At 38.3% G+C, this 17,328-nt stretch overlaps 1 protein-coding gene and 1 long non-coding RNA gene across 10 annotated transcripts in view; one reads left to right on the top strand and one right to left on the bottom strand.

Moving 5' to 3' along the window:
* Positions 1-631, bottom strand: part of TBC1D32 (TBC1 domain family member 32) — a 187,842-nt gene extending 187,211 nt beyond the window's left edge. For 5 of the 9 annotated variants that reach the window (XR_011422150.1, XM_070223689.1, XM_070223691.1 and 2 more), the window contains exons 1-2: positions 456-631; positions 128-285 (exon numbers count right to left, since the gene is read on the bottom strand). Coding sequence is in view for 6 of the 9 variants with exons in the window: in XM_070223689.1 (XP_070079790.1) it covers positions 128-282 (155 nt within the window). In the remaining 3 variants the exon portion in view is untranslated. Of the gene's footprint in view, positions 1-127; positions 366-455 lie in introns of those variants that run through there. The other 4 variants (XR_011422151.1, XR_011422149.1, XM_070223690.1 and 1 more) reach the window with 1 other exon arrangement.
* On the top strand, positions 630-15,489 carry LOC111775359 (uncharacterized). The gene is made up of 4 exons (XR_002810987.2): positions 630-755; positions 2,960-3,080; positions 13,504-13,601; positions 14,553-15,489. It is a non-coding gene; the product is annotated as an uncharacterized lncRNA (long non-coding RNA).
* The last annotated feature ends 1,839 nt before the right edge of the window (positions 15,490-17,328 follow it).

Raw genomic sequence — 17,328 nt, forward strand, 5'->3', positions numbered from 1 at the left:
GGGTAAATAAACCTCCAACTTGGGCGCTATTTTAACAATAATCAAATGAACCTTCCTTATCCAACTACACTTTGACCTTTCCCGGATCAGGTGGTTTGTTTGCTTAAGACATCAAAAGCAATTTTACTTGTGAAAATTTTCATCAGTTTCCTCCAGATGTAAGAGGATCTCCTCGGCGCACTCCAGGGAGGGCGCACCCCTGATTTTCTCCTTCACGCTCTGGAACAACTGCCTCAGCATCGCCTGCAGCACCGCCTCGTCGTCGCCGGAGAAACGCGCCATCCTCTGTCGGAATCAAACGCCCACACCCATTACTACGAGCCTGAGCAAACGCCGCGCAGTGCGCACGCGCGCCCCCAGCCAGCACCGCCCGCGCGCGGCGCCGTTCCCCGGGAGACCGCGGCCAGCGCTAGGGGGCGGGCCCGCGCGTCCTCCAGGACAGCAAGGCTCCTTACTTTGAGGAAGCAGCCTCTGCGAGGACCCGCCTTTTGGACTTCTCGTTACCGGCTTTCAGCACCAACAGAGCTCCAGCTGCCACGACTAACAGCAAAAAACTAGGTCCTGGGAGGCTCTGACGGGCGGGCCCGACGGCGGGACGTCAGCGCTACGCGTGACGCCACCACGTTGACGTGGCGTCCTAGGCGGCAGGGTGTGCCCTTGGCGACCTGCCGGGGATCCTGGAGGGAGGTAAACGTGCCGCACTCACCGCAGCCTCTGGGTTGTGTGTGGGAGGGAAAAGAGTCCGAAGAGAAAGGGTCAGTAAAAGAAAGATAATAGAAGGGAAACTGAAAATAGCCTGAAAAGCTTTCACTGAGTGAATAGTATTGAAATGTTGCAGCGCTGTTTTCCGCTAACAGCTGACATCTATTGACTCCTCCTCCTTTCCAACACCTTGCTAGGAGTTATGAAGAGGAGGACGCCCTTATAATCTAACAGACGGAAACAGAAATCTACGATTGCAGCACAGTGCAATTAAGTATAAGGCTAGAGAAATGCGCCACGTAGGTGCTGTGGGAGCCCACAATCACCTTTTAACCCGATAGAGTCGGTCGATGAAAGAAGCGAAGACAAAACGCAGTGGAGATGCAAAGGATGGGGACCCCAGAGAGCGTAGCGTATTCCCGGACTGGGGTTAGTAGGGTTATACAGAGGAGGAGAGGAGGCAGGAGAAGTAAATGGGACACGTCTGAAAAGGTCATATTTGGCACGTTTAAGGGGTTAGACATTTATCCTGCAAGTAGTAGGACACAGTTGAATTCCAGAGAGACACCGTGAGATATCGTATTTGAAGATCACTCTGCAAGAAGTTGCAATGGATAATCGTTGTCCGTCATCCAGTTCCCAATCTAGATAAATCCCCAGTCCATGGTCATGTCCAAACTACAAGGAGCCATCCCAGCAGAGTATTAGGATCAAATCCTGGTGTTTACAAATTTCAGTGACAAAAACTTTTATTGAGGGGCTGCCCGGTGGCGCAGCAGTTAAGGTCGCACGTTCTGCTTCTCGGTGGCCTGGGGTTAGCCGTTCGGATCCCGAGTGCAGACACTGCACGGCTTAGCAGGCCATGCTGTGGTAGGCGTCCCACATATAAAGTAGAGAAAGATGGGCACGGATGTTAGCTCCGGGCCAGTCTTCCTCAGCAAGAAGAGGAGGATTGGCAGATGTTAGCTCAGGGCTAATCTTCCTCAGAAAAAAAAAAAAAGGGAAAAAACTGCAAGCTAAAACAAGGTAACCATTTTAAATCCACAAAATTAGCAAAGTCTTAGAGCCTACATATATTTAGAGTTGAATAACATGCAATGAAATGATTACTCTTTTACAGTATTATTAGGAGTGCAAATAAGCAAATCTTGGAAAGAAAAGTCGCAATATGTATCAAGAACTTTAGACTCAGTAATTCCCTTTCTAGGAATCTAGTCCAAGGATCAGAGATGCAGTTGATGGATTTATTATAAAGAGGTTTACAGACAGGTTATTTGTAACTTTAAAAAGTTGGAAAACTTCCTAAATATTTTATAATAAGTTGAAGGTTAAATAAATTATGGCAGCCATACACTGTTAATGTCAGCCATCTAAAAAAATGTTACCTATGAATGTTTAATAACGGGAAAAATATTCACATTTTAAGGGAAGAGTTGGAACATAAAATTATATATATTCACTCAATGTATATTTATTGTGTCTATGATGTGCAATGCATGCTTATGTACTAGGCAATACATATATATATCACAATTACGTGTGAAAATTTCTTTTACCACTATTGTGGTTTTAACATATATATATTCTGGATCTAACAAACTCATAGTACAGGTGTGATGGTATAAGTACATTAAATCCTCATGCACTATAGAAGAAAGCCAATGGATTATATCTAAAGTTGATAAAGTGGTAAATTATGGCCTGGTTGTAGTATATTGAATTAATAGGAAAACTATCAAGACAAATAAAAAACATTTGAATACGGTTCCCTCTGAGAAGTTGACATTGCCATGGAATTGGGCAGGAATGGGGCAGAGGCACTTGACTTTTGCTATAACTCCTATGACACTATTTGATTTTCATTAACGTATATTGTGCTTTCATTTTATAAACAGAATGACTTTTTAAAAGCTGGGAGTACATGGGAGCCCAGTAACAGCACGCCTCTTTCCCACCCAAGGTCAGAACTAGCTGAGAGGTAAACATAGGACCTAGACAGCTGGAGATAAAATATCAACTTCATTAACAGTTTAATTGAAGGATGTGATTTTGTGTAAATGGCACAACAGGCTTGCTAATATTTCACTGTTAAATTAGCCTTTACCCACCCAGTCACTTGCATAGCTGTAAAATAGCAGGCCACCTCACAAAGACAGGCAGAGAACAGAATATAATGCATGCTTCCTGCACATAGGCTGAGGCTAAAAATCAGAGGGAGAAAGGAGTTGAAGCAAATGTATTCTGTTTCTTCTTCCAGAGTCGCTCATCATCTCTCACTCACTAGCCATCAACTAATCAAACATATGTAAGACATCGACTACATGCTAGGTGCTTGGCTACATGCTGTGCTAGGCCCAGTGAAGAGCAAGAGAGGGAAGGTGAGTCTACTGGCCTCAACAGCTCACAGTCTGTTGAGAGAGATGTGTGACATGTAAGGGAGATGTAGAAATAAGACAAGATGCTACATATCATCTTGAATGATTCCCTCCAGTTCTAAGAATCTGTGTTTGGGGAGACCTTTCAGTTCATCAGTTTGTCCATATAAAGATAGTACTTTTGTTGACTTTCCTTTAATCTTGGCATATAATACTTGCGTTATCTAAGTAAAGCTGTAATAGTCTGCAGCTGCCTGTATTTAACCCTTTATTACTTTTGAAATCTGTTTTCCAGGCCAGTTTGTTCATACATAGATTTAAAATAGCCTTTGTGTTCTGTGACATTTAATTTTTTGTGGTAGTTTTCAAATTTATTGATATGTCTCTCAGCGATAAAATTGATCATGTTCTTTCATTTCTCAGGCATTTTTTTCCATTGATACTAACCATGAACATTAGGATAGTGCATTTTAAAGATAGCAAGACATTAAAATAACATTTAAATTGGAAGAAGTAATCTATTTTACAGAATTTGATGAGTTTTTCTGTAAAAATTGAGTAATCGTTTTTCTAATACAGATATTAAAAGTTACTAATATAACTCAATAATATTCACAAAATTATAGTAAATTAAAAAATTATAGCAAAATGTCAAAAGTACTGTTAGGGTTCCAACTGGTGGTGTTGTGGTTAAGTTTGTGTACTCCTCTTCAGTGACCCAGGGTTCACCAATTCAGATCCTGGGTGCAGACCTAGCATCACTCATCAAGCCATGCTGTGGCAGCATCCCACATAGAATAGCTAGGAGAACTTACAACTAGAACATACAACTATGTACTGGGGCTTTGGGGAGAGAAAAAAAGAAGACTGGCAACAGATGTTAGCTCAGGGCCAATCTTCCTCACCAAAAAAAAAAAAAAAAAGTACTGTTAGACTATCAATAGTAAGCACAGTGATTTTTCAAGCTTTTTTAAAATCATTTCAAGAACTTATTTTACTATTAAGCAAGGTCACCTCTACCTTTTTTATAACTAGAAACACCCTATAAGAAACATTTTACTAGATTTTTATGATGTGAAAATTATTTGGCCTGTTAAATATGGCAACTTCAAGGTATGAATTTATTTCTGCTCTATGCAGAAACCCCACTAAAATGACGATAAAGGAGTGCAAGGGGGCTGGCCCCATGGCCAAGTGGTTAAGTTCGTGCACTCTGCTTCAGCGGCCCGGGGTTTTCCCGGTTTGGATCCTGGGCACGGACATGGCACTGCTCATCAGGCCATGCTGAGGCAGTGTCCCACGTACCACAACTAGAAGGACCTGCAACTAGAATATACAACTATGTACTGGGGGGCTTTGGGGAGAAAAAGCAGAAAAAAAAAAAAAAGAAGAAGATTGGCAATAGTTGTTAGCTCAGATGCCAATCTTTAAAAAAAAAAAAAATACAAAAGATGTAAACCAACAAGGACACAGAGAATATCAAGAGGAGATAGAGAATCTGATTTGTTCAAATGTAGAGACTATAGGTGAGGGTTTACCTTCTCAGATATAGGCTGACAGTCCTGGGAAGAATCTTTAGAAGTTGTAGGTGAGATTTAACTTGAAGTCTAAGCTCATCCTATACAAGGAAGCATATTTTAGGAAGAATACTTATGGTTCATGTAGATAAGAATTTTTCATAAGTCACATTACATTATTAAAGAAGACGGAGTGGAGTGGAGGCCTTATGTGTGTTCTGAGTGGCCAAGAGTTTATTGAGAAGTCAGGCTTCATTAAACACCAAGAGACAGTCAAGGGAGAAGTTTATGGGTCCTCTGAGTGTGAGTGAGGACTTATCCTGAAGTCAGACCTCATCAGATACAGGCAGATATACTCAGAGAAAAAGGCTTTGGGGTGCAAGGAATTTGAGCATGGGTTTACTGAGATGTCAAGGGCAAACTAACTCGAGAGGGAAACTTTATTTGTTTAGGAAAGTTATTAGCTATCCACGAACAAAAACAGTTCTGGGGGAGCCCTGGAGTCCAACTGAGCAACACAGTGGCACTCAAAACCCCTGAGAATAACTGCACAAGAAGAGAAGGAAGACAGCTTCGTTTTGCCTTTGTCATCTCATCCCCCAAGCTGGCATTGCTCAGCACCAAGGGGAAACTTTCCTTCTAGAAAGAGTTCCCCTCACCAGGGAAGGAAAAGCAGAGTGAGTGACCAGCTTGCCCAGCCTTTGGGGGCACATATGAAGTTCCTCTTTAGGTTTCACCCCACCCAGACCTGCAAAGCGGAGACTTAAAGAGACCGTAGAGACGGCTAGGGACAAGGAAGAGAAGCAGGGGTTACCGATAGCAGCCATGCAGTGGCAGAGACCATGGTTCACAGCGACTTGTTCTACAGGTGAAGGCAGCGTATTTCACTACTGAAGAAACCCATAAGCAACACACCAGCCACAGACTCCCTACAGTTTTCACCATCTTTTGCCCCACAGGTAATCACATTCACTGATGCCTGCCAATTGAGTCTCTCCCCTTCTCCCTTCCCACACCCCCATCAGAGCCCAAGAATCACACTGCCAGCCAGCCCAGGCCTCTACAGCTGCCCTACTGTAAGATGGCAGCCTAGCCCCCTGCAGCTGAGTCCTACCCCTATACACACACTTGGGGTTAGCCCCTCCAGCTGTGCACTTGCACACTGCCAGCCTGACACTTGTCATCAGCATCCACTGCAGTACACATGCCTGGGGGAGACACGCAGACATGAGAGAGTACTCTGACTGCCAGGACCCCTGCAGCTGCTCGTGGGTCCAGAGCAGGCCCTGTCTTTTGTTACGGGCCTACACCAGCATGCTCTGGTGTCTGTTCTCATCACCCCTATTCAACATAGTACCAGAAATCCTAGCTAGAGCAATTGGGCAAGAAAAGGAAATAGAAGGGATCCAAAATGGAAAAAAGGAAGTAAAGTTGTTTTTGTTTGCAGATGATATGATCTTGTATAGAGAAAATCCTAAAGAATCCACTAAAAAACTGTTAGAACTAATAAATGAATTCAGTGAATTTGCAGGATACAAAATCAACTTACAGAAATCAGTTGTGTTTCTATACACTAACAGTGAAATGCCTGAAAAATAAATAAAGAAAACAATCCCATTCCCAATAGCATCAAAAACAATAAAATACTTAGGAATAAGTTTAATCAAGGAGGGGAAAGATCTGTACACTGAAAACTGTAAGACTTTGATGAAAGAAACTGAACACACAAGTAAATGAAAAGATATCCCACATTCATGGATCAGAAGAATCAGTACTGTTAAAATTTCCATACAACCTAAAGCCATCTGTAGATTCAATGCGATTCCTATCAAAATTTTGATGGCATTTTTCACAGAAATAGAAAAAACAATTTTAAAATTTGTTCGGAACCACAGAAGACCTGGAATAGAAAAAGCAGTCCTGAGAAAGAGAAACGAAGCTGGAGGCATCACACATCCTGATTTTGAACTATACTACAAAGCTATAGTGATCAAAACAATATGGTTCTAGCATTAAAGTAGATAACATAGGCCAGTGGCAAAGAACCAAGAGCACAGAATTAAGCCCTCACAATATGGTTGACTAGTATTTGACAAGAGAGCCAAGACTATTCAATGGGGAAAAGATAGTCTCTTCGATAAATGGTGTTGGGAAAACTGGATAATCACATCCAATAGAATGAAATTGGAGCCATATCTTACACCAGTTACAAATCAACTCAAAATCAGTTAAAGATTTAAACATAAGAACAGAAACCAGGGGCCGGCCTGGTGTCACAGCGGTTAAGTTCACACATTCCACTTCTCGGCGGCCCAGGGTTTGATGGTTCAGATCCCAGGTGCAAACATGGCACTGCTTGGCAAGAGCCATGCTGTGGTAGGCATCCTATGTAGAAAGTAGAGGAAAATGGACATGGATGTTAGCTCAGGGCCAGTCTTCCTCAACAAAAAAGAGGAGGATTGGCAGTAGTTAGCTCAGGACTAATCTTCCTCAAAAAAAAAAAAAAGAAGCCATAAAACTCCTAGGAGAAAACGTAGGGAAAATGCTTCTCCACAATGATCTTGGTAATGATTTCTTGGATGTAGCACCAAAAGAAAAGCAACAGAAGCAAAAATAACAAGTGGGGCTGCATCAGACTATAAAAAACAGCAAAAGTAGCAATCAGCAAAATGAAAAGGCAACCTATGAAATGGTAGAAAAATAATTGCAAGCCATGTGCCTGATAAGGGGTTAATATCCAAAATATATAAAGAACTCATAAAACTCAATAGCGAAAAAACAAACAATCCAATTAAAAAATGGCCAGAGGAACTGAATAGACATTTTCCCAAATAAGACATACAAGTGGCCACCAGGTATGTGAAAAAGTGATAAACGTCACTAATCATCAGGTAAATGAAAATCAAAACCACAGAGTAGCTATCATCAAAAAGGCAAGAGATAACAAATGTTGATGAGGATGTGGAGAAAAGGGAAAACTTCTGCACTATTGGTGGGAATGTAAATTGGTGCAGCCACCATGGAAAACAAGATGGAAGTTCCTCAAAATATCAAAAATAGAACTACCATATGATCCAGCAATCCCACTTCTGGGAACATAACCAAAGGAATTGAAAACAGGATCTTGAAGAGATATCTGCATTCCTATGTTCATTGCAGTGTTATTCACAATAGCTAAGATATGGAAACAACATAAGTGCCTGTCAACAGATGAATGGATAAAGAAGATGTGGTGTATATATACAATGACATCTTATTCAGCCATGAGAAAGAAGGAAATCCTACATTTGCGACAACATAGACAGACCTTGAGGGGATTATGCTTAGCGAAATAAGTCAGACAGAGAAAGACAAATACTGTATGATAGCACTTAGGTCATGTGGCACCTAAACCTAAAAAAGCTGAACTTCTCTAACAGAGTAGAGTGGTTGTTACCAGGAGCTGGGGGGAGGGGGGCAGGTACAAATGAGAGATGTGGGTCAAAGGCTACAAATTTCAGTTATAAGATGAATAAATTCTGGGGATCTAATGTACAGCACAGTGACTATAGTTAATAATGCTGTATTATATACTTGAAAATTGCTGAGAGAGTAAATCTTAAATGTTCTCACCACACACACAAAAAATGGTAATTATAGATGTGATGGAGGTGTTAGTTAAGGTTATAGCGGTAATCATTTTGCAATATGTAAGTGTACTAAATAAACACATTGTACACCTTACACAATGTTATATGTCAATTATATCTCAATAAACCTGGCGGAACAAACAAGAATGGCAGACCTAAAGAGCAGCCAAATTGGAATAAAGGGCAAAGTAGTCTTGGAATGATTTCTACAAAATAAAAATGGTAATGAGAAATTAACTGAAGTGTTTGACCACATTGAGATATCTTACTTGCGGTTATCTTGGAGAATTTGGAGAAAATTAGTGATAGGAATATAGAAAAACAAACCCAACAACAACAGCCACAACCACAACAACAAATAAGGCAAGCATTGACTCCTGGAAAAACAAAACATTGTACAGAAAAGTAGATATAATCATAACATTCTATGTGGCTTGCTGTTGAACAGTATTTCCATATCACAAAAATAGAAACAATGGATGTGGATTTCATTAAAAATTGTGATATAACTATATAAGTAGATGAGGTGGGAAATACATATATTATTATAGGTGACATCTTTGTCTTCCATATTAGAAAGTCAATATTCATTTAAAATTGAAAAAAATCAACAAATGGCAGAATATATATTATATTTTAAAATATGGAGGTAAATCAGAAAAGAAAAAAATTAAGTATTGAAATTGCTTAACTTTCACGGAAATCACACGTCAAGGATGGGAAGAGACAGGGGTGAGCCTTAGTGCTTATTGATTAGAAGCCTTGTATTATTTGCCTTTTTAAACGATATACATATATTACTTTTATTTTTAAAAAATTATATTTAAATATACATTTTAAATTATATTTAAGATGTATATTTTAAATCATGAAATGACTACAAGCAAGGATATAAAAAGATAACATGTAAAATTCAGGTCCTCTATAGGAGCAGAATCTACAACATGTTTATCTAAGATGGAATTCTCAAAGCGCTTTCAGTGAAATTCAATGCCATATTGAAGTTCAGAATTTCTCCTACCAAAGCCATATAGTATCTCTACTTTTATGATAATCGTTTTCTTGCTTTTCTTTATCTTTGTGCCATCAAAGGTTTTATCCCTAACCAACAGGATATTGAGTATTGCCTGTTTTTGACTTTATGTAAATGAACCCTAGTGCATGTAGTCTTCTATGACTTGCTCCATTTGCTCATATATGTATATATATTTGTGAAATTAATCCAAGAAGATGTGTGGCTGCCATTAATTTTTTTGCCACTGTATACTACTCCCTTATTTGCCTATACCACATTTTTTGTTCAATCTCCCCTTGATTGACATTTGAGTTGTTTCCATTTTCTTTTTGCCATTGCAAACAAGACTATTAAATCGTATAGAATTGCAATTGCTTTTTTGCATATTAATTTTGTATCCAGTGACCTTATTAAAATCTTTTCTTAATTCTAGTAATTTATCTATAATTTTTTTTACTATTCTATGTCTATTCATAACATTTACAAATAATGATATCTTTGTTTCTTTTTCCCATCCGTATCTCCTTTATTTATTTTCCTTCCTAACTATAGGGGACCTCTAGTATATATTGAGCCTGAGGGTCAGATTTTGGTTCAGATTCTCAGTTATGGCTTTTTACCCTTCTCAGTGCAGCACTTAAATTCAAGAAAGTTGATTTTCCTTGTTATCTTCTGGGGAGTGAGGTGGGTGGAGAGAATTTAATGCTGGCTCGCCATTACACGTTTAGCCATTTGATATCCCAGTTTTATGGGGGAGGAGCGTCCTCCTATTAGACTCCTTATCTTGGACAAGTCTTGCATTGTTTCCTGTTCTAATACCCGGTGGGGACATGGAGAAAGGTGGTTAGGGAAGAAGCCATTTCTCCACTTCAGTTTCTGAGTTCCTGATTTTACTTAGATAATTGACCTGAAATTTTCTTACTTTATTGTCAGTTCATTGATGCATTTAAGAAAATTTTATTAAATATATTTTATTAGAAGTATTTAGTTGTTTTTGTTGGCAAGTCAATCCAGGCAGCTGCATGCCATGTTACGAGAAACAACCAGATGAGTTTTGGAATTAAGAGAACAAACCAATTGTTGATTCTTCAGACAAGATGCAGGAACTAGTTTAAGTGCACCCTTTGAAGTAAGGCCAATTTTCTAAACAATTTTGAAATTCTTTCTCAAAAAGTAATGACAATGCCAAGATTTTTTTCTTTTCCAACAAAAGGCATATACTACATTTCTACAACAGGTTGTGAAAATATCAAAAGAAAAGGGAGTGCATTTGTTACACCCTAAGGTCATTTCTCCTAGTGAAAACATTATTACATTTTTCCAGAAAAATTATCTGCATGCCAATATGTACTATGCCAGTCAGTTACACATCAAGTTTTGAATCCCGAACACCCACACAAAGTTTTTCATACCTGGCTCTTGCTTCTCAAAATAACACAGTAACATTCCAGCATTCATCAGAGATCATATGATTCTTTTGTAGCCCGTTTAATGTACTCTTCCAAAATGCCAAATCAGAAACCCATAATGTCATCAGAATTTGTGCCAGACACACATAGTTGTGATTACTTCAATAGGTAATGTTAATCTTAAAGACATTTGCTATTTTTTAGAATGACAAAAGGGCATTCATAAAATTTTTGTCTGATTTACTTTGTTTATTCTATAGGTGTGACCCTCCATTGTTTATTTGTTTTGCTATTTAATTCAATATTTGCTGAACCAAATGGCAGGAATTCTGAGTCCCATTTTATTGCATGGACTATAACTGAAGTTATCAGACTTGAATCACATATTCAGAAAAGGAAAACAGTCACTAAAATAAATGACAATCTTCTTAATAACTGTAGAGTAAATTGGTAAAACTAATTTATTGTTTCAAAACCAACCATTCCTGAACTGTCAACTTCCAGAGGCAAGAATTCCTTTTTTGTATCTGTAGTGCCTAGGACTAACCCAGGCATGTGGGAGATGATAAATATTTATCAAATCAATAATAATGTTGAGGGATATAAAATAGAATTCCCCATTTGTATCAGGAAGAGAACGACATAGAGAAAGAAGATACGCTCTGGGATTTGATAGATCTGGGTTAGTTCATTAATTTCCTGACATTAGCAAGTCAGTTTCCTAATTTGTAAAAGGAGGATAATAATGCCTAAGTCACAGGGCTATTGTGGGGATTGAGATGGCACATAAGCAACTAGGATAGTGCCTGACACTGAGCTGTTACTCAGTAACAGTTAACGACTCTCCCCCACCCACATTTTCGAACGTGATTTAAAAGTTATTTCTGAAGTCTGGCCCTGTGGCATAGTGGTTAAGTTCAGGGCACTGTGTGGTGGCCCTGGGTTCACGGATTTGGATCCCAAGCACAGACCTACACTACCCATCAGCCATGCTATGGCGGCAACCTACACACAAAATAGGGGAAGATTAGCATAGATGTTAGCTCAGGGTTACTCTTCCTCAGCAAAAAACATACATATATATATATTTCTTTGCCCATGTGGCATTGACTATGTTGCCTGTATCAGATTTCCATTTTGGCACTTTTTCTTCTTTACGATAGCATTTCTCTTACAGTGCATCATACCTTCTCTAGTTTCTGGCCAAATGGCGAGAGACTATTAAAAAGAAGGAGTACTGTGTACAGGGCTCCCAATTTATTCACTGATTTCATCCCTGACCATAGTTTCTTCATGGTAAAATAGAATTCATGTCAGTCTTGGTCATTTTTTTTTTTTTTGGAGGAAGTAACTCTTTATTACTTTTCCCCAAAGTTTGGCACCTGAGCTAACATCTGTTGCCAATCTTCTTTTTTTTTCTTCTTCTTCTCCCCAAAGCCCCCCAGTACATAGTCATATATTCTAGTTGTCGGTCCTTCTAGTTGTGCTATGTGGGACACTACCTCAGCATGGCTTGATGAGTGACGCCATGTCTGCACCCAGGATCCGAACCGGCAAAACCCTGGGCGCTGAAGCAGGGCTTGCAGACTTAACCACTGGGCCATGGGGCTGGCCCCAGTCTTGGTCTTAACTACAGCAGGTATCACCTGAGTGGTAGTGGTTGGGGAGGGGGCTTTTAATACACTAAATATTTGAGATTTTGTGATCCAAAGGTTTATCTTGAATAAATCAGTATAATATAAAAATATACAGTCTGACAACATGGAAAGTAATTTGAAATAATTCAACAAATTGAGAAGATAAATCACTCACTGATGTCACATTCAACTACTACCTCTCTAGCTGTCCTACAAATGCTTTCTGAGTTACAAGTGCTATCATAAGATAGTCGGAAATTCACAAATGGGAGAAAGAAAAAATTACATTCACATTCATTCATTTTGGTGTTTTTTTTTGATCTACGTATAATACCAAGGGCACTAATAATATATGGATACAAAATATTCTTTTTGGCCTATCTGAAGAGAATAATGCTGTAGTCAGCTCTTTACTTGTCTTCCCTGTCATGAAATAAATATGTATATTAAGGAAACCAAAAGACTCGTTATCTATTGCTGCATAAACCTAGCATTTAAAGCAATAAATATTTATCAGCTCATGATTTTTGTGGGTCAAAAGCCGGACATGACTAAGTTGGGTGCTTCTGCCTCAAGGTCACTCACAAGGCTACAGTGAGTTAGCTGGGACCAGACACTAAAGGAGCATTCGTAGAACAGGAAATTTCTCTTGGAAATTAAAGGTACAATTGTCAAAAGTTTTTTTTAAATCATAGAACTTCTAGATGTTAATGTCAAGAATATTTCCTATTATTTATAACAAAATTACAGAGTTGCATCACAGAAGAGAGAAGATAAGTTGAATGACCAAAACCCAGAGATCTATATTTGACCAAAAGAAGTTTCAGAAACAGAATAAAGAAACTGAATGAGAAGCAATAATTAAAAGTATAACTTAAGCAAAAAAATATCAGAACAAAAAGACATAAATTTCCACATAGAAAAGACCTGCCTAATGCCCTAAATGAATAAAAAAATATATATGCACCAGTGGGCTAGAGGGGAAAAAGGTCACAGACAGAAGAAAAGGGATCAGATGCCGCTAGAATTCTATGCCTATGACTCTATTCTACAGTCAATAGTTGAAGCTGGAAAATAACAGAAGACAAATTCTGAGAGGAAAATAATTTCAAGTTTGAAGTATACATATAAACTATCAATTAACTGTAGGAGTAGAAAAAATGACCTTTTCATATAAGCAAGTGCTCAAAAATTTTGCCTTCTATAAACCCTTTCTTAGGAAGCTATTGGAGAACGTGCTCTGCAAAAATGAGGTAGTCAGTCAAGAAAGTGAAAGACATGGAACCCAGGAAATATAAACTTCAACACAGCAAAGAGGTAAAGGATTTCTTAAATGATGGTGAGTGGATGACTCAGAATGACAGCTGTGGAGCAGGCACTAAAATTAACCACTCTTGGCTGGAGCAGGAAGATGGAGGGTACCTCTAGTGATTTTTCTAAGAGCTAAAGGGAAAGGATAGATTTTCTGATGTTTTAAACCAAATCGAGAGTTTCTTTTAGCTTTTACATTTTGTTACAGAATTTAGGGAAGAATTAATGATAGTTATATAAAAACCTAAACCCTCCCCAAAATGAGGCAATTATTAACTCCAAAAGGAAATGTAACTCTTGTACAATTTATGACTCAGCAGTGAATATTTATGCATTTTGTAATAAAACACATGTAATAAACCATACCTATAGTCATAATAATGCAAAAACGAAATGTTGATTTAACCAAAAATTGTGATGAATATACTAAATGAATGGAGGGCAATTGTTAAAAGGTAGCTAAATCCTCTTCTTTCACAGTAGGGAATCAACTTATAATGCTAAAACTGAGAGATTAAGAAACAGGAATTCAAGCAAAAGTTTTAGAAGTATAGGAGTAAATTCTAAAAGAAACAATTTCAGAGTTGAAAGTTCAGAAGAGAAGTTATCTGGGAGTGAGGAGGAAATGAACACTGCTACTTTTCATTATAAACCCTGTATTACTATTCAACTTTTAAATTATGCACATGTATTACTGTAATAAATATATATATGTGGCATATATGTTAACAAGTACAGAAATTAACCCAAAGTAGATCAAGTGAAAATACATTGCTAGGCTATGAGGCAATTTCAACCGAATTTAGGACTCAAAGCCGAGTTTCAAAGTCCGGTCATTACTCTGGCCTGTCTTTCTTACTCTGAGGCCAGAAAGGTCCTTGCTCTACTTACATTTGTGTATGTATTCCATTTTTCTCGTCACAGATTGCTTGTTACTTCTTCTCTTTGTCCCTACAGCTTCTGCTGGCTGGCTGCTCAGGCTCTCCAAGGAGCCAGCTCTGGCACTCACTCCACAAGAAGAATCCAGGATGCACAATTTTCAAACTGACTTCCTGTCTGTGTCCCTTGCTTCAAAGCCTAAACCCTGAGACTCTGAATGATTAGATCTATGTCCAGATTGTCTACCTGCCATGGGATCACACGGTATAAACACTACCGCTCAAGCCCATCACTTCAACGGGTTCTGAGAGGGGTACAATTCTGAAGACGAGCTGCTGTTGAAAAGTCATATAGCCATACCTCGTTCACCTGCTCTAATTCCATCCCCACCAAACTATCCTTTAATCATTTGGTTTACCTTGAAGCTTGCCTACTGGGGAAAAAGGCCTTGGCCTTTGGGAGTTATGGTCTCTTTGGAAGTGAATAAATTGTCTTCAACAATATAAGCAAGAAAAGAGAAGATAAACAGAGAGGATCAATCTACAAAGAGGAAAATAGAAAAAGTACACAAAGGGAAGTACGGACAAAGAGAGAAAACTAAAAACTTTCTTGACTTTTCAGTTCTTGAGGTTTGGCTTTGCATCCTGAAATTCTTTCCATGAGATTTCCCTGTAGCCTGCAGATATATCACATTTTCACTTGATCTACTTTGAGTGAATTTCTGGTTTTTCAACTATGGCACATTGACAAAAATATTAAAAATTTAAAAAGCTTGAAACAGTGTGTCAGACCCTAGTGTCAGATTGTAGTAAATTCTCAGCATAGTGCTGTCCTATGAGGTTTCTTGGCAGTAAGCCATTTTTAGCTAACCATCCTCAATTCAATAATATTTATGGATTTGCTTATTCAAACAAAATAATAAAAAGTCCACAGTAATATTTTTACTTGTACAAAGAAAACTATATAAGCCCTGAAAATTTTAGTTAGCAATAAAATACGAAATGTTGTTACTGAATTTTGCTTCCTCAACCAATTATTTTTTTCTTAGTAATGGTAGGAAGGGTATGGAAGTGGTATGAATAAAATTATGATAAACCTCGCCCTTTTGCATTTTACAGATAACAAAGATAGTGATAGAATCCAAAATCTCAATAACTTTAATATGTGTCATAGTGTCACACTGGCTTCCTGTGTAGTTTTCTCTGAATCCTGTCTAGACCTTCCGTCAAACGTCAAGATGCAGAACACAACATTGATGGTCATTAAGACTCATCACAATTTCAACTGCCTGCAGTAAACGTCAGGGAAAGAATGATAGCATAGCATTGTAAATGCTCACATTAATGTAGCTACAAGGCAGGGCACGTGGATAGAAAAAAGTGCTTTTGGGGGCTGCCCCAGTGGTAGTGGTTAAGTTCACACACTCCACTTTGGCGGCCGAGGATTCATGGGTTTAGAGCCCAGGCACAGACCTACACACTGCTCATCAAGACATGCTGTGGTGACATCCCACATACGAAATAGAGGAAGACTGGCACAGATGTTAGCTCAGCAGCAATCTTCCTCACCAAAAAAAAAAAAAAAAAAATGCTTTAAAGACAAATAAAGTACAATGCTATCCGTTTATTAACTGAAGAATCAAGACCCCCCAGAAAAACAGTTTTGAAAAAATAGCTGAATTCACTGGATTCAAATGTTAAAAAAAAAAAAAAGGAGAAGAAGAAACAAAGGAAAGGGGAAAAAGCATAAGGTAAAAGAAAATTTGTTCCCTCAAATTTAATCACAGTAAATGCAAACTTATACTGTTCTACCCAATGTCACATAATTAATTTATTCTATCAATACTTCATTATTTTTTTCTTAGGTTGGGAGAGGATGTTAATAATTCATAATATCTATGATAATGTTTTTAAAAGTCTATCTTGTCCAATAGCCAGTGATCTGGAAATATTTTACATTCCAACTTAGTAAACCAATTTGAAAAAGCGTATTCTATATGTTCTTCTGTTGCTTGCTAGTTAGCCTATGTCTACCAAAAGTCGGGTCCTAGTTTTTAATATCAAGACAGAACTTCCTCAGGGCAAATTTTTTTTAAGACTAGTGATTTCTTTTTCAGCAGCACTAGGTAGATCTAAAGAAAGGATCAGGATCCCAGTCAAGAAAATACTCTGCCATCGGCTACTTCTCTATGCATTTCAGTATAGAGAAGACAGTCTCAGAGAACCGTGGGTAAAGAGTAAATGACAACCAGGATTCTGCTTGCTATTAATTCAGTATCTTGCTGTTTGGTTTTCTGCAGAACCAAAGCCTGTAGTTAATCTTGGCAGTTGAGAATTTACAATTGCCTCTGTCCACCTTATGTGGAACTCTTTGCTTCCCTTTGCTTTAAGTATTACAGAAGAGCAATTTCATATGGGTGCAAAAAGCGGCCAAGAGAAGAGACGCATAAATGTAATTGTATTAACTTGTGTATTGTCACTCCTGTGGTAATGACCGTGGTAATGAGTGTAACTTGCGACACAACTTTATATTTTGCATACATCTTCAATAGTTACTAAATGTTACAAACAGGAATTAAGGATGGCCCTGTGAAATAAGTCTTAACGTCATCTGACAACTGGCTAAGGGTAACAGAATTTTCTTTAAATTGCTGAATTTTATAATAGTACTTAAATGAGAACTTACCCTCTCATGAAATAACGTTAGTTTTTTTCTGGGCCAACTTGTCTCACAGTTAAATATAAAGCACTACTTATACTCACTATGAGAAACTGTTAATATGTATTTGTGTTGGAAACAAGTTATATAGAGAAAAATTGAATGATTTATTTTTCCCTGAAGGTCTAATCCTTAG

Source organism: Equus caballus, chromosome 10 (genome assembly GCF_041296265.1).
Source record: "Equus caballus isolate H_3958 breed thoroughbred chromosome 10, TB-T2T, whole genome shotgun sequence".
NCBI classification, from domain to species: Eukaryota; Metazoa; Chordata; class Mammalia; order Perissodactyla; family Equidae; genus Equus; species Equus caballus.